Below are 26,138 nucleotides of genomic sequence, written 5' to 3'. Positions count from 1 at the left end.
TTTGAGTACATAATCCAGATTGACAATCCAGTGCTTTACTGAGGGAGTGCTGCACTGTTGGAAATGCTGTTTTTCAGATGAAACTTCAATGAAAGATTCCATGTTACACATTTAATACATATTGAAGTACTCTGCTGTTGTTTTGGCCAAAATATATCCCTCAACTGACGTCACTAAAAGATTATCTGGTCATTATGTTATTGCTGTTTTTGGGAACTAGCTGTGAGCAAATTGACTGCTGCATTACAACAATGACTACACTTCAAAAAGTACTCCCTTTAGTTGTAAAGCACTTTGGGATATCCTGAGGTCATTAAAGGTGCTGTGTAAATACAAGTTCTTCCTCTTCTTCTGTCAATTATTCTTTCATGGCATATTGCATTTTAAATTATTTCTAATACTTTCAATTTCTGGTTTCAGTTAACACTGAAAATAAATATATTATTAATCTGTAACCAGAAAGAATACAATTCAGCATTTTAAAAGATTTAGTACTAATTTAATGATCAAAATAAGTTTGCAACATACATTCTTTAAACACTTTGAGGAGTTTGCAGTTTTGTACCATACATAAAAGGATATCTCAGGTTATGGGTACTGCAGTATGCTGTACCAAACACGGGTAAAAGGGTTCACTGCCTCATTTTCCAAAAAAGAAAGAAGGGCAGAAATTGGGCAGTGGGGTAAGATGGACAATATGGCTGTTAGATACATTACCCAGCTGATACTCAGTTTCATTGATTCCAGTACAACCCATTTTGCACTAATGTCCAAGATAAATTTCTACCTCAGTGAGTCTGCAATAAGAACATAAGAATTAGGAGCAGGAGTAGGCAATTCAGCCCCTCGAGCCTGCCCCACCATCTAATACGATCATGGCTGATCTCATTTCAGCCTCAACTCCAATTTCCCGCCCTCTCCCCATAACCTTTCAATCCGTTACTAATTAAAAATCTGTCTATCTCCTCCTTAAATTTATTCAGCATCCCGGCATCCACTGCACTCTGAGGTAGTGAATTCCACAGATTCTTACCTATGTCATTGTGTGAAAACCAGGCCTTTCTCTATAAGTTAGAGCTCTTGGATTATCACTAGTGGTTGATCATAACGACATTGATGAAGAGCTACGTGCAGATCTTCAGCTCAATCTTTTAACTCAAAGATGTGTAAGGCATGGGTAGGCTCCAAAGGTTTGCTCTGTGCTTTATGGCACCACCATTCGTTCAATTAAAATCTTAGACGGTTGTAGTGTAAATATCACCAATATCCAGTTGTTTGGCATTTTGCCACTCCGAGGTTTGTCAACTAATCTTCCATAAATTAAGCATTCATTCTCATGACAAAGGGGTACATCAGAATGATCAGGATCTGTCTTTGTCCCCATTCTTAAGTTGACTGTTTTAGAATCATCATTGTGTTTTGAAATTTTACTACTTATTCCACTTTTGCAATTGGTATAACTGTTCCGGCATTAGCCAAGGTAAACAGGCTTTTTAACAAACTTGTCATTTAGGACAAACATCCAATCTAATGGTCACAATGATTTTTTTTTACAGCATTTAGGACTAATATCTGACTTGTCTAAGTCTGTAACAAAACCTAGTGTTTATCAAATTGATAATTGAACAGATTATAAAGTTTGTATTGGGCACTGTTGGGAATGACCACAATTAACTCTTCTTAATAAGCATATGAATCATAGGCCCCTATTTTAACTTCCACACCCTGCCTCCACCTAGTGAAAACCAGACAGGGCAGTTAAAATGGAATGGGAGACTCATCCATTCCTTTTCCATCCTGATCTGACTACTTGCAATTTAAACTTTCAGATGGATAGGACCCCTAAACCCATGTATATCGGCCTCCGATGATATAATTGACAATATCTATATGCTTATCTTTAGAAGGGCTACCTATTTCAGGAGAATCAAAGTAAGCATAATAAAAACAGAGGATTTGCTTCTTATCACAGGCACTGGGTGATCATATTACTTCCAGATGGATTTGAGGATTTCTGTATTAATTGCAACAATCAAATGTCTCATTTATTCAGATACAATTCAAATTATTGTACCTATTATCTGCCTGATTTATTTTAAAATAATAATGCTATATTGACATTGAATCTGTTAAATGTGATATCAAACTTATTGTTATTAACATTAGCTGATTTACCAGTTTTTCAATGCTCTCTGTTTTATTCATCCATTTCATTCTATAGTAACTTCACATGTAAGTAACATTTTAACCAAGTCAACATCAGCTTTTCTCAACTAAAATATTGTACTATTTAAATTGCAGTAAAAACTAATCTCGAGAATTACAATGACCTAGATTCCAGAAGTTGCTGTTAGTTTCAGAGGAGTAATGATAGCCATAAGACCATAAGATGTAGGAGCAGAAGTAGGCCATTCGGCCCATCAAGATAGCTCCACCATGAGATCATGGCTGATCTGATAGTCCTTAACTCCACTTTCCTGCTTTTTCCCCATAATCCTTGATTCCCTTACTGATTAAAAATCTGTCTGTCTCAGCCTTGAATATACTTAATGACCCAGCCTCTACAGCCCCCTGTGGTAAAGAATTCCACAGAGTAATTACTCTCTGAGAGAAGAAATTCCTCCTCATCTCTGTTTTAAAGGGGCACACCCGTACTCTGTGGTTATGCCCTCTAGACTTTCCCACAAGGGGAAACAGCATCTCAGCATGTACCGTGTCAATCCCCTTAAGAATCTGATATGTTTCAATTAGGTCGCCTCTCATTCTTCTATACTCCAATGACTACAGGCTCAACCTACTCAACCTCTTCTCATAAGAAAATCCCTCCATCCCCAGGATCAACCTAGTGAACCTTCTCTGGACTGCCTCCAATACCAGTATGTCTTTCCTTAGAAAAGGGGACCAAAACTGTTGGCAGTATTCTAGGCATGGTCTAACTAGTACCTTGTATAGTTTTAGCAAGACTTCTTTATTTTTATATTCCATTCCCTTTGAAATGAAGGCCAACATTCCATTTGCCTTCCCTATTACCTGCTGAACTTGTCCACTAGCTTTTTGAAATTCATTCATGAGGACCCCCAAATCCCTCTATGCTGCAGCTTTCTGCAGTCTTTCTCTATTTAAATAATATTCAGCTCCTCTATTCTTCCTGTCAATATGCATAACCTCACATTTTCCCACATTATATTCCAACTTCCACGTTTTTGCCCACTCATTTAACTTGTCTTTATCGCTCTGAAGACTCTTTGTGTCATCCTCACCACTTGCCTTCCCATCTATTTTTGTGTCGTCCGCAAATGTGATGATAATACATTCATTTCCCGAATCCAAGTCATTAATATATATTGTAAATAATTGTGGCCCCAGCACTGATCCGTGTGGCACTCCACTAGTTACAAGTTGCCATCCTGAAAATGTCCCCCATATCCCAACTCTCTGTCTTCTATTAGCTATCCAGTCCTCTATCCATGCTAATATACTCCCAACACCATGGGCTCTTATCTTATTAAGTAGCCTTATGTGTGGTACCTTATGGAACGAGTTTTGGAAATCCAAATATATTACATCTACTGATCCCCCTTTATCTATCCTACTTGTTACCTCTTCAAAGAATTCTAATAAATTCTAATAAATTTGTCAGGCATGATTTCCCCATCATGAAGCCATGCTGAATCTTCTTGATTATATTATGCATTTCTAAATGCTCTGCTATTACATCCTTTATAATAGACACCAACATTTTCCCAATGACAGATGATAAGCTAACTGGCCTATATTTTCCTGTTTTTTGCCTCCCTCCCTTTTTGAATAAGGGTGTTACATTGGCAGTTTTCCAATCCTTTGGGACTTTTCCAGAATCTAAGGATTCTTGGAAGATTGCCGACAATTTCACTGTCATTGTTACCGCAAAATGTAGAACTCCAGAGGATGTTGTTAGTAATTCTCTGGCTGGGATTTTCTGGCCCCATTGTGATGGGACCTGCCATGGGAGATTTGGCAGCCCAGCCAAAAGCCCATTGACTTTTGGTGTGACCGGATGATCCTGGTGGTGGGCGGGGCTGAAAATCCCATCCTATGCTTCTCTATGGGATGCATGGTTGATGTTCCCACATAGTCTGCAATCAATTAAAAATCAGTGAGCTGATGAAAACTTGCCCTTTATGCTACTATTCTCACTGTAAAAACCATCAAAAAATTATCAGCTTGTTGGGACCTGTATCTGGGTTTTTATTGGCGTACTAAGTTCATAATTACTGAAAAGTCTCGTTGACTGAAAAATTGAATTTGATATTTGTGGAATATCAAATTTCTCCATCGTGATAAAATCAGATTTTCATCTTAATCCCATGCTTATGTCCCAATCATTTAATTTGAGCTCTGTAATATTTGATTTTGAGTGTAGGATAATCAGTGGGATTTTCTGTCTGTCAGAAAACTTCAATGTGATTGGCTGCTTAATGACAACCCTGTTGCTGGATGCGTGGGGATCCCACTTGATGCCTGATTCAGACTTCCACTGGAAAGGGGAAATCCACACCACAGAGATCACCAGATCTCTGTGGCAGTTTCTTTTGAGGTCAGCGGCAAATGCTGTGAAATCCGGGCCTCAGATTTTACAGTACAGAAACAGGCCATTAGACACCACCAGTTTATGCTTCACATAAGCATCCTGTCAAAATATTTCATCTTACCCTAACAGTATAACCTCCTATTCCTTTCTCTCTCATGTACTTATCTAGCTTTCCTTTATATATATCTATACTATTTGCCTCAACTTCACCATTTGATAGTGAGTTCTAACCACACTTCATGAAAAAGAGGTTTTCTCCTGAATTCTCTGCTTAATTTATAAGCAAGTATCTTGTATTTATGATCCCTATTTTTGGGTTCATACTTGGAAACATTGTCTCTACACTGACCATATCAAACCCTTTTCATTTCAAATACATCTATTAGGTCAGCATTCTCTTTTCTAGAGAACAGAGTGCCCAGGCCATTTAGTCTTTCCTGGTAGCTGTAACCTCTCAGTTCTAGTTTCACCATGTAAATCTTTGCTATATACCTTCTCCAGTGCTTCCATATACTATATGGAGAGCAGAACTGTGATAGCATTCTTTGAGCGTGGTCTATCAAAGATTCTAAATTCAGGAGGATGACTTTACTTTAAGATGTTCCTTTTTGTTATTGGGTTAAAGAAAGAACTTGCATTTATATAGCACTTTTCATCTCTCATGGTGTCTTACAGAACCCCATAGATACTTAACACTTCAGAAGTGATTGACTAAGTAAGGATTCACAACCAGTAATGAGGCACATGACTAGACATCACCTCAGCCATAGGCTATCTATTCAGAAGATTTTCACTAATCTGGTGATAATTGTTATGGCTAACTATCAATGGGTGTTTTTTTTTGGTTATATTTCCAGGTACATACCAGGGCCAGTTTACAGGAGGGATGCGCCATGGATATGGAGTGCGCCAGAGTGTTCCCTATGGGATGGCCACCATGATCCGCTCGCCACTGCGGACCTCACTCACCTCCCTGCGCAGTGAGCACAGTAACGGGACCGTGCTGCAACTTGAGCCACCGGCTGACTCGCTGGCCTTGGCCCCCCCCACTGCCGCTGCTGCCTCAGCCTCTGCCTCCACCATTGGGCCGAGCCGTGGTGGCTTCGCCCTGAGCCTCCAGAGTGCTGGGGATGCTGAGCAGAAGCCCAAGAAGAAGGGTCTGTTCCGGCGGGGCTCACTACTGGGCAAGCTGAGGAAGAGTGAGTCCAGGAGCTCGCTTTCTAGCCAAAGGAGCAAGCTCAGCTTTCTCAGGAGTGATGCCGGCCTTAGCTCGGCTGCCAGTGATGCCAACTCCACTGTCAGCTTGGGTGAAGGTGGTGACGATTTCCCGCCTGTTGAGTCTGACATTGATGCCACAACAACCGAGAGCTACATGGGCGAATGGAAGAATGACAAGCGTTCGGGATATGGGGTCAGCGAGAGGTCAAGTGGCCTGAAGTATGAGGGTGAGTGGCATGACAACCTGAGGCATGGCTATGGCTGCACCACCTTCCCGGATGGCCACAAGGAAGAGGGCAAATACAAGAACAATGTGCTGGTGAAGGGCAAGAAGAAGCACCTGATACCCCTGAGGACCAACAAGCTGAGGGAAAAGGTGGAAAGGAGCATGGAAGGGGCACAGAGGGCAGCGGCTATTGCCCGGCAGAAGTCAGAGATCGCCTTGTCCAGGTAAGCAGGTCCGAAACTTCTAGGTTTTAGAAAGTAATTTTGGATTGCTGGTTCAAAATGTATGACATTGAATCAAGCATGCATTATAATCAGCGCTTTATATTTCAGGCCCATTGCCTGCATATAACGGGCAGATGATCTGATGTCGCCACTTTTGCGCCACTGCCCAAGATTAATTTCACCCACAGCCCCCCCCCCCCCCCCATCCTCTTCTGCCCACCTGATTGCCAAGTTTCCAACTTTGAGGAGGGAAAATTGGATTAGCAGCCATTGACTACTTTGTGTATTCCTTTTAATAAGTAAGAGTCAAGCAGTAATGCTACAGAATTCCACTGACATAAGTGACACTTTCCAGGTCAGCTGTGGTGTTGCCAAGGTTTGGGAATGATAAGTGGTCAGAAGTTCACCAGTAAGGGTATTTTTAATCAGTATCACTTAGTGCTCAGGTCGGCCTTGGTAGGCTTCAATAGTGTATCATGGCTCAGAAGTGCGGGTGCTTGGGCAGCGGAACCCAAATGCTCCCTGCGAGGCCAGGAAGAGAAGGCAAATCTACTTAACAGGATTCTTCCTGAACATAAGGTTTGTTAAATGTGGTGTCAGGTACACAGTTCAGTTGGCAGTTAAAAAGCCATTGGGATTCTAATGAACTAACAAGACAGTAGTCTGCGTCTGTTAATGATTCAGCAGCCATCTCAGCCACCTAAAACAAAAGGTCAATTAAAGTGTTGAGAGGCAGGAATGGAGTGGGAACAGGACTATATGTTTTTGGAGACAGGATGGGTTAAATCATCTGTGTGTTTTATTTGACTTCCTCTACTCTTCTCACCTTGTTAAATTCTTCACCTGTTCAATCATTGGTACTAGTCTGAATTTCATTCAGCTAAACCCTTCTGTTGCTATTTTCTTCTTTGCATTGTTGTTAACAGGGTGTTCCTTCCCTGAGTATTGTTTTATACATCTTTCTTGCTGCTATGTCTTATCTCTCTGTCTTGCTTCTCTGTAATATGATTGATATTCCTTTCATCCACCCATTTCTTTTATGGTGTAGCTATTTTAGTTTGATACATCGCTCCAGTACTGAATTGGATCTCTGTCAATTTTCTTCTCAAGTGGCATTTTGTATCACTGTCATATGCCTGTCCACCCCTGATGTTGCCTGTCTTGCACAGCTATTTGCCCTTCCTGTCTGTATCACTAAATATGTATTTCTCATCTTTCTGTTTCTCTTCTCTGTGTTCTGTGCCTCTCCTATTCACTTGTCCACCTCTATTGAAATTCCTTAATTGTGTCTCTTTTCATCAACTCATTTCTTTCCTTGACATATCTTTGTGTCATCTGCCTTTTCTCTTACTAAACTACTTTGTGTATCCCTTTTAATGCATCCATTTCCATTTTAAATACCACTTTTCATTCTTGGGTGTCTGTTTGTCTCTTCTACATCTCTGAGGCGCTGCTTTCTCTCTTTAATATTATGATCTGTTGCTTCTTTGTTCCACTTTTGTGTCTTCCATCCATCAGTCCCTTTATTTCAGCTTTTCAATGCTCACCATACCATCATTTACATCTGATCTCCTACCAATAAGTACCTCTTGCTTGTATGACATTTATCTTTCCAATTCCCCCTGGTTTATTTGGATCCTTGGTAACATTACATACATTGCATCACATTATTCAAGTTATAATTGTTGCCAAAACCAACCTGACTCTTGGTAATCAGAATATTGAGATCAACACATTCATTTGGAGTACCAACATGATGTTCCACAGAAAGTTTGAGTGAGGTTTTACATTTTATTTTAATTTTATTAAATTATGTGTGCCACCAACAGCAGCAGAATTGTACTCAATTTGAAACCTCATGGCCTGAAATATACCCCACTCTACCATTACTACCAAGCGAGGGGATCAACCCTGGTTCAATAAAGAGTGCAGGAGGGCATGCCAGGAGCAACACCAGGCGTACCTAAAAATGAGGTGTCAATCTGGTGAAGCTACAATACAGGATTACTTGTGTGCCAAAAAGCATAGATAGAGCTAAGCGATTCCACAACCAACAGATCAGATCTAAGGTCTGCAGTCCTCCCACATCTGTGAATGATGGTGGACAATTGAACAGCTCACTGGAGGAGAAGGCTCCATAAATAGCCCCATCTCAATGATGGGGGAGCCTAGCACATCAATGCAAAAGATAAGGCTGAAGCATTTGCAACAATCTGCAGTCAGAAGTGCCGAGTGGATAATCCATCTCGGCTTCTTCCAGAGGTTCCCAGCATTAGAGATAGCAGCCTTCAGCGAATTCGATTCACTCCACATGAAATATCAAGAAACGGCTGAAGGATCTGGATACTGCAAAGGCTATGCAGCCTGACAATATTCCAGCAATAGTTCTAAAGACTTGCGCTCCAGAACTTGCTGTGCCTCTAGCCAAGCTGTTCCTGTACAGTTACAACAGTGGTATCTACCTGGCAATATGGAAAATTGCCCAGGTATGTCCTGTATACAAAAGGCAGGACAAATCCAACTTGGCCAATTACCACCCCATCAGTCTACTCTCAATCATCAGTAGAGTGATGGAAGGGGCCATCAACAGTGCTATCAAGCATCATGCATAGCAATAACTTGCTCACTGACACTCATTTTGTGTTCTGCCAGAGCCACTCAGCTCCTGAGCTCATTATAGCTTTGATTCAAACGTGGACAAAAGAGCTGAGCTCCAGAGGTGAGGTGAGAGTGACTGCCCTTGACATCAAGGCAGCATTTGACTGGGTGCGGCATCAGACAGCCCCAGCAAAGCTGGAGTCAGTGGGGATCAGGGGGAAAACTCTCCGCTGGTTGGAGTCATACATAGTAAAAAGTAAGATGGTTGTGGTTGTTGGAGGTCCATCACCTCAGTTCCAGCACATCTCAGAGTCCCTCAGGGTGGTATCTTAGGCCCATCCATCTTCAGCTGCTTCATCACTGACCTTCCTTCCATCATAATGTCGGTAGTACGGTTTTTCATTGACGATTGCACAATGTTCAGCACCATTTGTGACTCCCCAGATACTGAAGCCGTCCATGACCAAATGCAGCGAGACCTGGATAATGTCCAGGCTTGGGCTGACGAGTGCCAAGTAATATTCGTGCCACACAAGTGCTAGGCAATGATCATCCCCAGCAAGAGAGAGTCTAACTATCACCCCTTGACATTCAGTGGCATTACTATCACTGAATGCCCCACAATCAACATCCTGGGGGTTACCATTGACAAAAAACTGAACTGGACTAGCCATTTGAATATTGTGGCTACAGCAGCAGGTCAGAGGCTAGGAATCCTGCGGCAAGTAACTCACCTCCTGACTCCACAAAGCTTGTCCACCATGTAAATGGCACAAACAATTTGTAGAATACTCTCCACTTGCCCGGATGAGTGTAGCACTCAAGAAGCTTAGCACCATCCACTACAAAGCAGCCCACTTGATTGGCACCACATCCACAAACATTCACTCTCTCCACCACTAATGCACAGTTGCTGCAGTGTGCACCATCTACAAGGTGCACTGCAGGAACTCACCAAGGCTCCTTAGACAACACCTTCCAAACTCACGACCACTCCCATCTAGAAGGACAAGGGCAGCAGATGCATGGGAACACCATCACCTGCAAGTTCCACTCCAAGCCACTTACCATCCTGACTTGGAAATATATCACCATTCCTTCACTGTTGCTGGGTCAAAATCCTGGAACTCCCTGCCTAACAGCATTGTGGGTGTACCTACACCACATGGACCCCAGCGGTTCAAGAAGGCAGCTCACCCCCAACCTTCTCAAGGGCAATTAGGGAAGGGCAATGAATGCTGGCCTAGCCAGTGAAGCCCACTTCCCATGAATGAATAAAAAAAAAAACTCATGAGGGAACCATAAACCAAAATAACCAAATTTACCAAAGGATGCTCCAAATGAAGAAACTGCCAACAAGATTTCACTTTTTGTAATTTTTACTATAGCACAAATCAGTCCCAATGCAAATTAAACATGAATTAACAGGCAAATAATACTTCAAATAAAAAGGTAAATTTCAATTTGAATTGTTGATACAACAAAGATATGTCTTACGCAAGCACCCTGCCCACACCCCGCAGACATATGGCACTGCGTGCAGTTCAAAAGTTCTCTTACTCGGCCTCTGGTATGTAGGATCTCTCACATACCCACTCAATCAATTTGACCCTCAAGTCACATTTATCAGCAGCTGTGATCCATCCGATGTCCCGTTGACGGTCATCACCTGAATGGCACACTCCTGCAATACCTTCCTAGCTAGACTCAATACAGTTTTGATGGCATGGATTCCCTAGAGACTCCTTTAGCTGATTCCTTTAATAGACCTCGTTAAACTCCTTGTAAATGTGCCATCTATGTTCTTCCCCTGTTACAGATTCTTTGTCTTTGGCCTCATGCTATCCATAACAGCTTCCTTTATGTTGGTACTGCTTCTAGGTCAAGAGTCACTAGGTCACTTGGACCAGTATTTCTTATTAGCCAAGAAAATTACAATTGATTCCTTTACAATTGATGCGAACTTTTACAAGTCCTTTTCAAACATTCTTAAAAACAATTGCCGATTCCCTAGACATTTTAAAGAAATTACAAATTTTCCTTGCTGTTTTAGTTCAAAGGTTATCACACCTTTCTTTCTGACTGTTTCTAGCTACAGAAAAAAACTGGCTTTTTGCAGCTTTTAGTTTCAAGCTCTGGGCAAGAGCTCTGTCTCACAGTCATCTGTTCTAAACCTGACTCCTCAAGTCTCCCATTTGTGTGTTCCCAGCCATTGTGAGTGGCTTGGGGTAGGGGGGGGGTTGCGGGGTGTGTGTGTGGGAACAAGATTGTGGATGGCTAAGATGTTGACTTCCTCCTCAGATTTTGAAGGCATATCCCACTGTTCTTCAGATAAATGGGGGCATCCTAGCTAAAATGAATGGGATGAAGCAATTTACCATCATTGTTTTGGTTGTAATCCTAGCCTGTCTTGTTTCATTATGTACATTCAATGCCTATAGCATGTGGCCTTACTTCTAAACCTGTGCAAATTAATATTGTTTTCAAATACAGTTCTTAAACAAAGGTCAATCTCACAATCCTCTCCTTTTGACCCTCATTAAGTGATGCTTGGTTGATAACTTCTCTGTATTGTGCATAAAAACATTTAACACTGCATCCATTAAACCTTTACCAACAGTCATGAATGCATGCTTAAAATATAGATTTTTAGGAGGTTATTGAATGACACATACATAAAATATTAGATGTTTAGACTCCTGTTCACCAACAGTATGATGGCACTGAAAGGTTTGGGCCACCATTACTATTTTGATATTAAAGGAAGTTATACAGTTACAGTATTTTCAACTCTTTGTACTTACAGATGAAAGATTTTTTTTTATGTAGCAGAGTCCTCTTATATGTTTGGGCAGCTAAAGATGTTGCTTGTCATCAGACATGTCAACTGGTATAGAAAATCAACAATTTTGCTGACATACAGTAATGTTCTTTTTCTACAAAAAACCGATAGTAAAATATTTTCAGCAGTGATCAACTGGTAGAAAATTTACAAGCCTAAATTTTTAAAAACTTTCCGAATGGGTCTTTTTTAAGTTTTATGCAATATAATTGTGCTGGCAATTTTACAGTTTTTTTATGATACGCAGTAGTAAATGTGTGTTACCTTAAGCAATATATGCCCATATTTCCACTTTAGTATGAAAAAGAGTTTACTAAAGTGGTTGGAAAACAGATGCTCTGAAATCAAATGTGCTGTTTTAATGAGTCAGGCACCAATTAAAAATTTCTCTTTCATTTCTTCCATTCAGTCCCTATGCATCCTATTGCCATTTTTTTAACCAGCAGAGAAGCATATTCTTGGCTGCAGACTTCGGCATGACCACCATAATAACACTCCAAGAGGAGGCCTGGGCTTGTGGAGCAGGCCTGCGATTTCTTCCATCCAATGTTTAGTTTCTATGACAGCCCCTCTGCTAACTATGTTGAAAATCTTGGAACTTTACCCTAAGGGATACAAAAATATTCTACATATCACTCTCTGGTCTAGCGCAGTTCTAACAGGAAAACTACTGGGTACTAGATGAGTACAGATTATTTGGAAATTGAAAATTTGGTCACAATACTTCTTGCAGTGATTAATAGGGTTATGTGAGATTTATCTTATAATTTTGCAACATCTACCCTGGTTTGTTTGTGAGGAACACTTAGATGCTTCATATAACCAAAATAAGGCAAGGGCTTTTGTGCACAAACATTCAGAGCTGATATTGGCAAGAGTATAGAATGAAGTGTCTTTAGGAATTGTTCATTAATTTATAACAAGGAAAACATAACTGTTTGGATAGATGACTACACTGAATCAGTCATACATTTCCTTGGTACTACTCACAACAGATTGCCCTTTGATTTTGCACTTTAAATCATTCAAGCTATAGTATTTTTTTCTTGAAAAATAGGAGCTGGGAACAATCATATAGTTAGTCCGTCTGCTATGGCGTGTTTTCTTTGTTGCCACCAATTCCATAAGAGGAATTTTAATTCCCTCCAAGCCAATAAGTGCCAGATGGAATGAGACTTAAAATCCAAGTGGTGGATTTATCACTCTTTTTCTCTCCCAGTAGCCATTTTAACAGAATCTTCTTGAATAAACATAAACTGGGGTTCAGTGGTGTCATTGAGACCCTGATGCAGTTTCAAGTGCCGGTGAACAAATGCACTGCTCAGTAAAACTTGGCACGTACCAAGTGGACAACTTGTCAGGTATGTTTAAAACTTAACTTTTCATGATCCCAGTTAAATAATAGTGCTTCTCCAAGTCCCTTGAAGAACATTTGGGTTGTTCCTAAACCATGGCATACCCCTCAAATCTCCACCTCTCTCGGCTTCCTTGACTGCTAGCCTGCTGGCCTTTGGGAGGCCCAAACTTTGACAAGCCAATCTGGCCAGCAGTCCCTGGACACGCATTTTGGGCAGCTGGCCGGTGAAACATTATCAAGCAACAGCCATTAAAATGATGTCCCTCTGGCTTTCTGCTTGGGAGTTAAAGTTCCCCTTCACATTGTAGGAGCTGATTTGAAGATTGAAAGTGCCCTCTGCTTAATTTCACCTGTCAGAATCCAAATTATTTATTTGCACCATGGAGTACATTTTAAACTGGGTTTCTCAGTTTTTAGCCAGTGTTGCAATTTTCCTGCTGTTATGAAATTTATATGCGAAGTAGAAAGTCTGTATTGCCCATTTTCTCTGACACAAGATCCTACACATTCTCCTCCTTCCATGTCACCTGGAAAGATGATGTCGAGCAACTCTGAAATGCCACATTTCATCTCTAAATGCAACAATTAAGCTGCAGAAGAATTGATTACAATATATATTATTTAAAAAACTGCCATTTCAAGTTTACTTCAACCTTATTTATAAATTTTGCTTTTGAGAAAATAATTAAAACTTATCGAGATCCAGCAACAGGAAAGAATAAGGGGAACAAAGCTGATAACAATAAGAAATTCAATTTTCTGGCATCTTAAACAATTACATCAGGGCTACATTGGCCAAAAGTGACATCAGTGTGTCTATGCTGTTTTAATGGCTAAAATCAATGATTAGTTTGTTATCTCTGGATTACAGCATTGCTATGTACCACTGTTGGTTTTGAGAAGTGCACAAACAATGTATGCATTTCATATAGTGCAACCTACACTGGAAATTAATTTCTGATAAAGCTTTGATGGCATCAGTATACCTTAAAAATATCTAACAGTTCATGTTTTCTTAAAAAAAAGATTAGTTTCTTCAAGGTCAAGCTTTTGTAAGTTAGCAGAAACTCTGACTCTAATGCAATGCTGAGAGAATTAACAACATATCTCAAGACAACATATTACCAAGGCTTCATTGCATTTTGAAGCAGTGGTATGGGTGGGGCGGCAGGAGGTTGTGGGGAGTGCCTCGAATTGAATGTTAACATCTGTAAGACACCTTGGCTAACATTGTAACATTGAAGGGAGAATACATGAGTGACAAGTCTTTCCTAGTTATTCTCAGATTTTAGTTTGAAGCACATGCGAGTAGAAACAAGAGACATAGGACCGTAGTTTTATGTCTGCATGGAGGTGGGAATGGGTTCAGGAATGCACAAAGTTTAGTTTTTTGCCATAAACTTGAATTTGCTGTGCGTTCCAAACCCCACGTTATTTTTGTGTGGCCATTTGCGGGTTGGGAAGGGCTTGGATTGTGGTCCCACACACACATCTTCTGAGATTGGGGGTCATCATCATGTGCTGGTACAGGTTTTGCAAGCCCTAAAAAGCCCCACCTCATTAGAGAGTTTGTGACTACTGGGGGAAGTCTGATGGGGAGTCGGGAACATTCTGACCGGTAAGTGTTAAATGTTCTGACAACTTTAAACGTCTCTATTACATGCTGTATAGTAATGTAGATGTGTTGTAACTGTAGTGAATCCTCATAGGGTTCTGCCCTGAAAAGGTAAGTTGACCATCATATTGACCAGCATTGTTTGTGTTGAGATGCATTAGGGTACTTTTCCCATTTGTCAAAAATGCTGTTATGCATTCAAAACTGAAGAAAACACTGGTTAGAATCTGAATTGACTGAAATGCCCAGAGCCTCTTTAAATTGAACAAAACCTTCAGCTTGGGAGAAATAAAAACAGCCATTTGCTCCTGGTTTTTTGTTAGGGTAAAAATAGACCATATGTGCCTGCAGTGTTAGTCAGCTCCACTGTTTGTATTGGTACTGTAATAGTTTGTTTTGACATCTGAGCCTATTATGAATGCTTGGCTGAGTTTCAAAAGTGATACGCTTATATCAACAAGGGCCTATGTTCACATTTTGATTGACAGTTTTTGATGTGGCTAAAGAATATGTATCTTTTTACAACAGATTGACCACTTGAGGGGATTTGGCCAAACATTCAAAAAAAGTTTTTTTAAAAGAGAGCTTTTTTTCAGTGTGGGGTGCATTCGAATGACAGCTCCATTAGATTGTTAGAAGTTTAAGAGATTCTTGGGTCTGCTCATAGTGGATCTGGGTAAGTGGCTATGGAGGATATATGGGGCCAAGAAGGGGAATATGAACATGAGGGGACATGGAGAGGGCTTTGGGGTACGAGGGGACATGGGGATTATGAGGGAGCATGGAGGAGTCATGGGATGGCATGCTACGGAGGGAATGGGGTGGTTGGGAGTAAAGGGTAAAGATTAGGAGGGCATAAGAACGATGTTGGGGGCTAGGCTGCTAGCCAGGGCAGGCCTTCTAATAAGCCAGTCTCCACAGCCATGCTCCTCCTGCACTCCTGTACTGCATCATGGGTTGCAAGACCAGGACCTCCCAGCCCACATCTCTCAGTGACAAAAAAAGGCAGGAATATTGTTTGGAGGCGGGTTCTCATTTTGGAAGCTGCGGAAAGGCCTGACTCGCATTTTTCCCATCTCTGCACAAAAATTCAGCGATGGTATAACAATTAGACATCTGTGCAACAATAACTTATATTTATAGAATACTTTTTGTGTAATAAAAAGCCTCAAGGCACTTCACAAGGAGTGAAACAAAATATGACACCAAGCTATAAAAGGAGGTACCTGTATTAAGTCAGTTGACCAACAGCTTGGTCGAAAAGGTAGATTTTAAGGAGTGCCTTAAAGGAGAAAAGTGAGGAAGAGAGGCAGAGAGGTGTAGGGTAGGTATCTCAGAACTCTAGGCCTAAGCAATGGCAAGTACGGCTGCCAATATTGGATCGATTCACATCGGGGATGCATAAAAGGTCAGAATTAGAAGGGCGCAGGTACCAGGGAGGACTGTAAGCCTGGAGGAGACTACAGAGGTAGGGAGGAATACAGCAGTAGAGGGATTTGACAACAAGGGTGAAAATTTTAAAATTAAGACATTGCGTGACCACAGTTAATGCAGGTCAGTGAGCAGAAGGATGATAGAGGAATGGGACTTGGGGCAACAGAGTTTTGGATGACCTCAAGTTTACATAGGGTACATTTTAGGAGACCAGCCAGGTGTGTGCTAGAATAGTCAAGTCTAGAGATATGTCTTAATCTCAGACTGTTGCTGGGGAGAGGCATGGAGTTGGTAGCTAGGGAACAGAGTTTGGCATGGGATCGGATCCAAAGAAATGGTTTCAGTCTTTGCATTAATTCATTGGAAGAAATTTCTGGTTAGCCAGTACAAGATGTCAGATATGCAGTTTAATAATTTAGCAGCAGCGGAGGAATGGAGAAAAGTGTTTGTGAGGTGGACCTGGATGTCGTGCTTTTGGATGATGTAATCCAGAGGCAACAATTAGATGAGAAATAGGAAGGGTTCAAAATGTAATCTTTGGGAGCTGCCAGTGGTAATGATGCAGGAGCAAGTGGCAAAACCATTTCAAATGATTCTCTGGCTATGATTGCTTAGCTAAGAATGGAACTAGAGAGGGCAGTCCCATCCAGCTGGATGGACAGCTGGAGACACCTCAGATGAGAATGCTGTGGCCAAACGTGTCAAAAGCCTGCAGATGGATTGAGAAAGATGAGAGTAAATTTACCTTTTTCGCAGTCATATATTGTTATTTGTGACTTTGAGAGCTGTTTCAGTACTGTGGCAGGGGCAGAAACCTGATTGGAGGGATTCAAACATGGAGTCCTGGGAAAAATGAGTTTTGGGAAGCGGCAACTCATTCAACGACTTTGCAGACGAAAAGGTTGGGAGTGGGACAGTGGTTTGCAAGTAGTTTGGTGGGGTCAAGTAGAAATCTTTTTTGAGGGGAGGGGGCGATGATGGCAGATTTAAAGTAAAAGGGACAACATCTGAAGAGAGAACCATTTACAGTAGTGGATAAAATGGAGGCCAGGAAGGGTTGGGTTATCAGCAGTTTGGTGGAAATAGGGTTAAAGAAAAAGGTGGGTCTCATGGACAAAATGAGCTCAGAGGGCAATAGTTCAGGCTCAGGCAAGGGGAACACTATAGGAAGTTTGGAATGAACAATCATGATTGTGCTGACTCTTTTTTGCACAAGTCAGTTTCCAAACAAATAAGGCCAGGTCAGAAGCTGTATGTTTGGATAAATGGCTCTGCAAGTTTTTTTGCTGTGGTTGATCTCAGTGGCAGATTTTGCCTCTTGGCTATATTTAAGTTGAACTGTTTCACTGGTGCTGCAAGAATCTGATTGTCTTGCCAACAAATTGGTGGGAGATCTGCTGAAGATCTGGCTGTCCAACATCTAGCATCATTGGTTTATAGCAGGCAACAGTTCCATCTGTGGCAGTATTCTGATAAAAGATAGCTTCCCATTTCTCTCTCGACATGATCACCCCTCAGTACAATAGCGGCTGGCACCTCCTGTGCTGGATTTTTGTCTCCCAATGGAGATGTGAATCGGATCATGAAATGCTGAATTTTGTTTTTCCAATCAAAAAAATCTATTTTCCTTTGCCTTCCTGACCCCACACTATTTACCTCTGGTAAAAAATGCAAATACACCTCTTCTGAGGTTGGAAACCCCTTTATGAGGACCGCAGGAAAATTCCATTTCTTTCCGCACACAATTCCCATGCTCTGGTATGGGTTTTGGAAGCCCTAAAAAAATGCACCTCCTTGGAGGGCGCTGAGGAGTTGGGAACATTCTGAAAGGTAAGTGTAAAATGTTTTCATACTTTCAGATGTCACTATTAGATGTTGTAATGTAGATGTGTTTTTAATGCAATGATGTGGCATAGGGATCCGTCCTGCAAAGGTATGTTGACCCTTACATTGACTACCATCGTGTAGGTTTTGTCATGCATTACAATACTCTCTCCATTGAAGAAAGTGTCATAATGCACTATTTAAAGATTTTAAAAAGTCCTCTCAACCTATGCTGTCATGTTCTGTGCTGCAATTTAAATCGACTAACATCTCTGGCTGTTTAAAAAACCTTGTTTTTGAAAGTTGAAAAAAATCTCTGCACATACTCCTCCCTATTGATTGACAGGCACTCTGCTTTGAGATGTAAACAATATACCATTCTGTTCTGTCAGTCTTAGGCAATGTAGCTGGAAGCTTCAGTTATGACAGCTGTAGCCATTATGAGTGCTTGGCTGGGTTTCAAAATCTGTTGGTTGCTTGAACTCATCAAGTGGTCTATTAATCCAAGAATGACTGATACTTTTAAGAAGTAATAACATGCCTTTGATATGGTTTCTTGTTTGTTTACAAATCTAAAGGCGCTTAAAAGATTGTATCTTTTTTACATGGGAATAAGTTGTTTTTTTGCCAGTACCAATGATAGTGGGCAGAATTTTGCCCTTAAAGGGCGGGCCTGACTGACTCAGCGGCGGGCGGGCTGCTGATTGCTGCTGACGAAATGGGCCGCGCCGCTATTTTGCGCGGGCAGGCCAAGTAAGGCCCACCCAGCGGATTGGCGACTCCCGTGGGGAACCGGCAGTCTGTGTAAAGAGTGGCCAGGCAGCCTCCTTGAGGCAGTGCACCATGGCCACTCGAAGAGAGAGAGGCAGCTGTCACAGGACAGGAGCAGGAGGAGGAAGAGGGGGGCAGGCTGAAGGAGAGGCCAGTGAGGTGCCAGTGTGCCCCTCGCTTCTCTGATGCATGCCTTGCTGTCCTCCTCCAAGAGGTGTCCAGCTGTCGGGATATATTGTATCTGGAGGATGGGAGGAGGAGGAGGGCCCCCATGTCACCAGGCAGGTGTGGGAGGAGGTGGGTGACACTGTAAGCGCCCATGATGATGTGCGGCACACAGGCATGCAGTGCCGCAAGAGTTTCAATGATTTTCTGCGCTCTGGAAGGGTGAGTACCATGTTGGCCTTGGCCATTTGACCCAGCAGGTAGCCTTAGCCTTTGATTCCTGCCCCCCCCCCACCCCACGTCGTGCTGTCATTACTGCATTGGGCACTTGGCGCACGCTGGGTGGGAAAACGGGTAGTGACCATGCTTACATCAGCCTTGGTAGTTGAGGAGAATATGGGTTCTTCCCACAGCACATGTTGGTGTTTGCCACATTTGAGTAGTCTGGGGCCAACCTGCAGGGGAGGCAGCTAGATACATACTCAGAACTCCAACACATGTCATATTGATAGTGATGAGATGGTGGAAGGGGAGCCTCAAGGTGTTGTGGCCAAGAGCCATCTGCTGGCCTCAGCGCCGCACCTAGTTGTGCCTCCTTGCCATGGGCGCTAAGACCCGTGTGCTATTCAAAGTGATGTTCACTGAATGTGTCCAAGGTGGCCGTTGGGGGAGGGGGTTGGGACCAGCCATACTATCTTCTGGGGACTGATCACCAGTAGTGTGGACAAGAGCCGCTGGAGGCCTCAGATGGGTCACTGTGGTTGGGGTGCGGCGTGCGTGTGCAGAGTACATGAGCGATCAGCCTCAATAAATCCTCTTTTCTGTTCTGCAGGCAAAAACTGAGCACAATCTCAGGGAGTGCCAGACGACTGATGGTGGGCACACCCTGTTCCAGCGCCTCACCACCTTAAGGAGCAGGCCATGGAGCTGGGGAGGAGGCAGGCGGCAGGTGGCGGCGAGGGTGGGATGCAGAGGCCAGGTATTTGAGGTCCACAGTCCCATCCACTCTGTCTGCCCACCATCCAAACCACTGATGGTTGCTGCAATCGTTAATGCTGCAACAGTGCTCATTCACAGACTGAGACACTCTGACGTGTGGGTCACACACAAAGGTGCTTGTCCCCTTGAGGATGCGCATCTCCAGCACCTTCCAAAGTCGCCTTATCCCATTTGTGACCACTATCCCCATGGCCTAACATGCCATGGCATTGCTGCTGCACAGCCAAAGACGTTTTGCATCTTTGGGTGGTTGGTACCTCCACCACCCTTTCAGCCAGTGCACCTCACATTACTCTGTCCAAAAGGTCCTCAGCACCTCACCTGTCAACCTCTTGGCACTTAAATAAATGCCACCACATTAGTCATTCCTGCGCCCAAGGGGAAATGTTGCCTTCTGTCCACCCGTTCTATGCCCCTCATAATGGTATGAGGGTCAATAGTGTGACCTGTCAATCTCCTGTGCTGCACGGCAAATGTCGCAAGTGCTTGCAATGTTTCCTCATCACCGCAACTCTCCAGGCCAGCATGCATCCAGGTCAGGTTCCTCTGCACTCTCCCCACTCCAATGGCACATAACATTCCATGTGGCATTCCTTAGGCCATCTGACCAGTCTGTCTGTATGCACATCTAATGTTTGGGCCTCATCTTGACTCTTTTCCGCCCTACCAATGTTCGTCTCTTTCGCATCTTGAAGGATGAGCAACTTATGAGGCTGTGGGGGGTAAAGGGATGAAAGGTTTAACTGACTGTATGCTAACTGATGCACTGTCCTGGTTGTTAATTTCAGCACCACCACTGCATGACCGCGGCCAACACATCCGGAGCCCCCCGTCCACAACTGAGGGCCAAGACATGCAACTCAGACGGCACATCATTTCAGCCAGCCAGGCACCAGCGCAGACACAAACACTTTGACTAGTGTCCCGGGTCACAGTGGAGAGGGCAGTTCACAATCGCTGGAGGAGATGGCAGGGACAGAGAGTACCGATGGCTCCACCAGCCGGGGGGCTGCAGGGGACCAGGCACATGCTGAGTCCAGTACTGATGATGTGTCTCTGGAGTTGTCACCAATGCAGCAGCTGCCGGGGAAGCAGCAGGAATCGCGGGAGCATCTGGCAGGGTTGCATGTGGGTGTGCTTTAGTTGGTCTCTGCGGTGGAGGAGTCCAGGCAGAGTGTCAGTGATGGCATGAACCTCAGAACAGAGCTTCATGCTTCCTCCACTGAGAGATGAGCGACTCTCATGGAGAGGGGCTTCGATCGGGTTGAGACTCTTCTGATTGGGTTACACTCTGACCTGCAAGCCCTCACAGCGGTAATGACCACAGGCGGTCATTCCCAATGTGGGATTTGCAAGTGACTGTTGCATCCGTTGAGGCTGCGACAACTGGGGAGGTGCCAGTTCTGGAACTGGCCACTCCCTCCCAGGCGGGGCCATCACAGGCTCCACGGGCCAGAGGACGCCTGCCAAGGTCATCGACTCCAACAGGACAGCAGAGTCAGCAGGCTGTCTCACAAACCTCTCTGAGCGATGGGGCAGCACCTAGACATAGCACCCGCAGGCAAAAGCATAAGGCATGTTGGGCACTCCACGGCTATGTCACTGGTGATTTTGTGTTGGCCTTAGATTAGGGAAAAAATAGTTATGTTTGTTAGGGAGATGTTTCTCTTTAATGTTGGATGGAATGAAGTCCAGTTTTTTCACCATGGCTGAGGGTGTTTCCTTTGTGCTGCATTTGTATGTTTCACAGACATCTCATGAGCGTTTGAGTGGATATTGATGTTTCTGCTAAGCCCTTAGTTGCAGCTGATGAGGTGGAAGATGTAACACCTAAGTGCCACGTGTGGAAGTGCCAGGCAATGCTGGTCATGCTGATCAATGTGTGTGGAGCTAGCTGAAGGTTCACTGGATTAAGTTGTCCCGGGTGGCCCTGCCTCCTTGGGTGTGGTAGCAGGTCAGCGTGCTGCCCCTCATCATCGCCCTGTGCTTCCTCATCCGCTGAGCCACTGCTGGATTCGTCATTTGCAGCTTCAAAGTACAGAGAAAGTTCTTGGAAATCGATGTGAACTGCTAACAATCACATGGGCAAGTTTAAAACACTTTCTGCATTAAATACTTCATGAAAAACATGAACAATCCCTCTGATTTCACATATCCTGCCAGTGCCTGAGTTTTAATAAAAAATCACCTACCTGCCTGCCTGTTGGGCCTGTGCGCCGAGCCGAAGTTGATTGGCAAGTTAAGGGCCTTAACGAGGCCTTTAATTAATGGCAGACGCGCGTCCCACTGCATAGTGCGCCTGCTGACCTGAATATCGCGATGCCGGGTGCTGATGTCGGGACACGCGCGCGACATTTTAAGTGCTGACATGTGGGCTCCGCCTCCCGCACGTCAGCCAGAAAATTATGACCAGTGTGTTTGAATTCAGGGTTTTATTAGATTATTGGAAGTTTAATTTAGTTCTGAGGATATTAAAATAATTCCCATTGCTATTCCATGGCTCCTGAGGACTATACATAGTGGATTCTGGCTGAGTGACTATGGAGGGTGCATGAAGAGTATGGAGATGGTATAGAGGTGGCATAGGCTATCTAAAGGTACATGTGATGGCATAGGGTGGATGGGGGTTGAGAGGGCATGGGGTGGCAAGAGTGACCATAAAAGGGACTTGGGGTGGCATGGGGGGGTTAGTTAGGACTGATGTTTAGAGGGCCTTTAACAATGTTAGGAGCAGGCCTTATAACTGGCCTGCCTCTGCATCCACACTCCTCTTGGCCCAGAAAATGTACTTTGAACTCGACACCTATGTGAAAAGTCAAAAGTCCTGGGCAAAGACACACATGGGTCAGGCGTGCATTTTGGAAGGCACAAAAGTGTGCAGGTCAGATTTTCCCAAGCCTGCTGGAAAATTCACCCCCATCTCTAGCTAATATTGTGAACAAATCTAGGTGCGTTTTCCGAAGGCTTGTCCACCTCCCACTATGTGTTGAGAAATCACAGATAACACTTACATGATTTTCTGATTAGCTTTGGGATCAATGAGAAACCTTGCTTTGGTGAGGACTAGGAAAATCTATCATTCTCAATGACTGTGATCAAAGTTTCTCACTTACAGTTAGCAGATCAAATTGCGACACAAACTTAATACTAGCCGCTGTTCCCCTCTTTAAACAGTTTGCTTGACAATCACTTTGAGGTAACTTTTTTTTGTATGATATATTGGCAACTTAATATGACAATTTCCTTTGTGTAAAATGATTCTCAGGCAGACGTCAATAGCATGCTCTGTGAAGCTGATATGCAATATTGTCCTCACAATAGTTGATAATTGTGATACTGAATCTTTATCAAATGATGAATTTCAATTAATTCCTACAAAATAGCTGGTGTGTATAATAATTCTTCAAACTAAATGTTTCTTACTGTTCTGTCATGTAAGAACACATTGAACTTGCGCAAATTTTTAGGGAAGAGCTTGAAACTGGCAGCAACTAACCAAACTCAGACCAGCAAAAATGTTGATGGTTCAATGATACTGAATGTGGCTAGCCATAAGGATTAGTGATACCTTCCTATGGGTAAATTCCCTCTGTCTTCATGTCCAGAAAGTTTCTTGTACCAGACTTATTGTATACAACTGACAGGAAGTATCCATATGCTGATGGATTGCTGTTTACTACTGCTTAATGTTTCAGCTTTGTATTAGTTCTGTGACTTTAATTTGTGTCCTTTAGGAGGAAAAATGAATGAAAGAGAGAAAAAGAAAACATCAAGCACACCTAGAAAGTAACTGCTTGTGGTTTGGCCTCTTAAATGAACAGCATCGGGAGATTAGATATGGTAGCTTTGGCCAAAGGAGTGAGAGTTTGGAGAGACAGGACTAGATTTAGGCAAATGCAGGCTATTCAAGTAGTACTAAAGCTGTCCATGTTTGTAATGCAATGCACTCTGCAAATGTTTTATTAAAAGGTCATGAGGGATAAGACCAAATAAAGACAAGCAGAGTAAGTGCAGCATTTACTCCCTGTGACAAATCAGAATCAGCCTGATAAATTTTAAGATTCCAAGAGAGTTTAGTAGTTTTGCAAGACATTGCGTGCACAGTTTAAACATAAATCTCTTTTTTATGTTATGTTTTTGATAAATAGAATGTGAAAAGCAGAGACTATTTCAGTTATGTAACTTATTTATCTTTGAAACAATGTTATCATTTGCCAACATGTCGGTTACCCAATGAATTTTAAGCTGTGGGTTTGATTAGATGCCAAGTCCGGTTAGCAAGCTTTTAAAGATTTTTTTCTTAATTTTACTTATTTTGAATCAAATTCTAGAAAAAGAAAACAAGTCATTTTAAAAATAAAATAAAAGCTTAGCTGGGGCAAAGTTTGAACAACTCAAGTAACATATTCTACAGTACTTTGGTCAGCCCTTTCAAACCAGTTTCGTCTGCCCGTTTAATTCTCTGATTGCCATTGAATGCCCAGTGCTCATATAGTCTATACAGCTGGGAACGAGAGTCTCTTTGGGCCAGTCAAGCAGGGTGAAAATGACGCACATGTTTCCCAGAGTCAGCAGTGAGCCCTTACTAAATAAGGCAATGTACAAGCTAGTTTATCATTGCTGAAAGAGAATGCAACAGCTGATAGCCGACATCTGCTCCTATTCCCGATTAGTACTTAGATCCACACAGAGGCATCTCCTCTGTGTAGCTCTAGTGGTCATACTGGTGAACACTTCAAGCTGTAAAGCATTCAAAAGCTAGAGCCAAAATCAAACAATTCATTTTATTGATCCTGTTTGAGCTTTTGCCCATTATTAAACAAAGCAGGGTTCTACATTTCTTAATCAAATTAACACAGTAACATTGTTTTTATAAATTAAATCGATATTGTCTTTTATATATCTGAACTCCATGTATTTGTACAATGTTTGCATTGTAAAGAAGTATAGGGCTATTTTTTGACTTGCTGTTGCCTTGTTTTTAGGCATAAAAAGGGCATTAATTGGACCAACATGAAAACCTCCAATGGCAAGTCAGATTGACTTGCCCCTTGAGGTCCACTCATTCCAATTTTTGAGTGGACTTTGACCTACGCAGCCATTGCAAACATCAAGAGTCTTAATAATATATGAAAATCAGGATTAGTTGATGTGGGTAGATGTCACTACCCACATCACTACCACTAGTTTCTCAACTTGTCCACAAGCCATGGGTAGCACAGGCCAGGGCTTAGTCATTTCCAGAAATATTTCATAGGATCCTTGGGTGCAGTCAGGGGAATCTGGAAGTAGGTTTGGCATTAATGTTTTCAGCAGTCACAGCCCCGTCTTCTATCATAATCTCTTGTATACTTATCCAGGAAGGGTATGTGGAATTGTGGGGATATTTCTTGCCACAGATGGAGACTGAATGGCATATGTTGAAAGACATAGGCCTGAATCTTGCATTCCAAGGTCAGATACACACCCGACCCAAGCGCACGTAAAATTGTGTGAAAAGACGTCGGGTGTGCATCTCGATGTCATCGTGCCCGTGTACAAAATTAAGGTCGGCGGGCATGCGTGGGAGTCGGAGCAGCGTCCGTCGACAATTAAAAGGCCAATTAAAGCCATTAAAAAGCCTATTGACTGTGATTTTATGTTGCCCGCGTGACTTTTAGCCCGGGTGGGCGGAATTCACATTTTAATCATTTCTTCACCCACGGGTGGGATAAAAGGCCCCTGGAGCAGCAGCACTTTCTCTGTCATTGCCGGTCCTTTGCTGTGTGAGTACAGAGTTTCCCAGAGTTTCTTGGCATCTCGTTTGATTGTCAAGCCTGCCTTTCAGCATCTCAGGTCCTCATCTTTCCTGGGAGGTTCCTCTGCGTATTGCAGCAAAGTGCTGCTTCACTTTCAAGGCACTGCTCCTCTGCTTCCCATTTAATGGGAATAGTGTGTTTCGCTGGTGGAACCTCCTCTGAAGAGAAGGAGAGGGGCAGGAGGGACAGGAGGCCAGGTAAGCATGGGCTCAGATGGTGAAGAGCCAGCAGGGAGGCCAAGGCGGGAGGGCACACTGAAGATGCCATTACCCAGTGTCTAAAGTGTTCAGGCAGCGCTCCAACTACCTGTAGATGTCTTGAGGTCCAGTATCACAGGAGACTCCGCCTCTCCAGGGACATGATGACAGCAATATGTCACATGATAGGTCTGGAAATCACCTCCAACTGTTTGGGCAGGCACCCATGCCAGTGGCTGTGAAGGTCACAGAGGTCCTCAACTTCTATGCCTCCAGTTCTTTTTAGGGCCCAGTGGGGGA

General features: G+C 43.0%; 1 protein-coding gene across 4 annotated transcripts in view; it reads left to right on the top strand.

Annotated features, from left to right (window-relative positions):
- Positions 1 to 26,138, top strand: part of LOC121287283 (junctophilin-2-like) — a 122,692-nt gene that overhangs the window by 4,904 nt on the left and 91,650 nt on the right. For 2 of the 4 annotated variants that reach the window (XM_041205012.1, XM_041205013.1), the window contains exon 2: positions 5,428 to 6,238. The exons of the other annotated variants lie outside the window; for them this stretch is intronic. In XM_041205012.1, coding sequence (XP_041060946.1) covers positions 5,428 to 6,238 — 811 coding nt within the window. The remainder of the gene's footprint in view (positions 1 to 5,427; positions 6,239 to 26,138) is intronic. 4 annotated transcript variants of the gene reach the window in all.

This window comes from Carcharodon carcharias, chromosome 14, assembly GCF_017639515.1.
Source record: "Carcharodon carcharias isolate sCarCar2 chromosome 14, sCarCar2.pri, whole genome shotgun sequence".
NCBI lineage: Eukaryota > Metazoa > Chordata > Chondrichthyes > Lamniformes > Lamnidae > Carcharodon > Carcharodon carcharias.
Note: the sequence above shows the minus strand (reverse complement) of the source record. Positions and strands in the feature narration are given on the sequence as shown.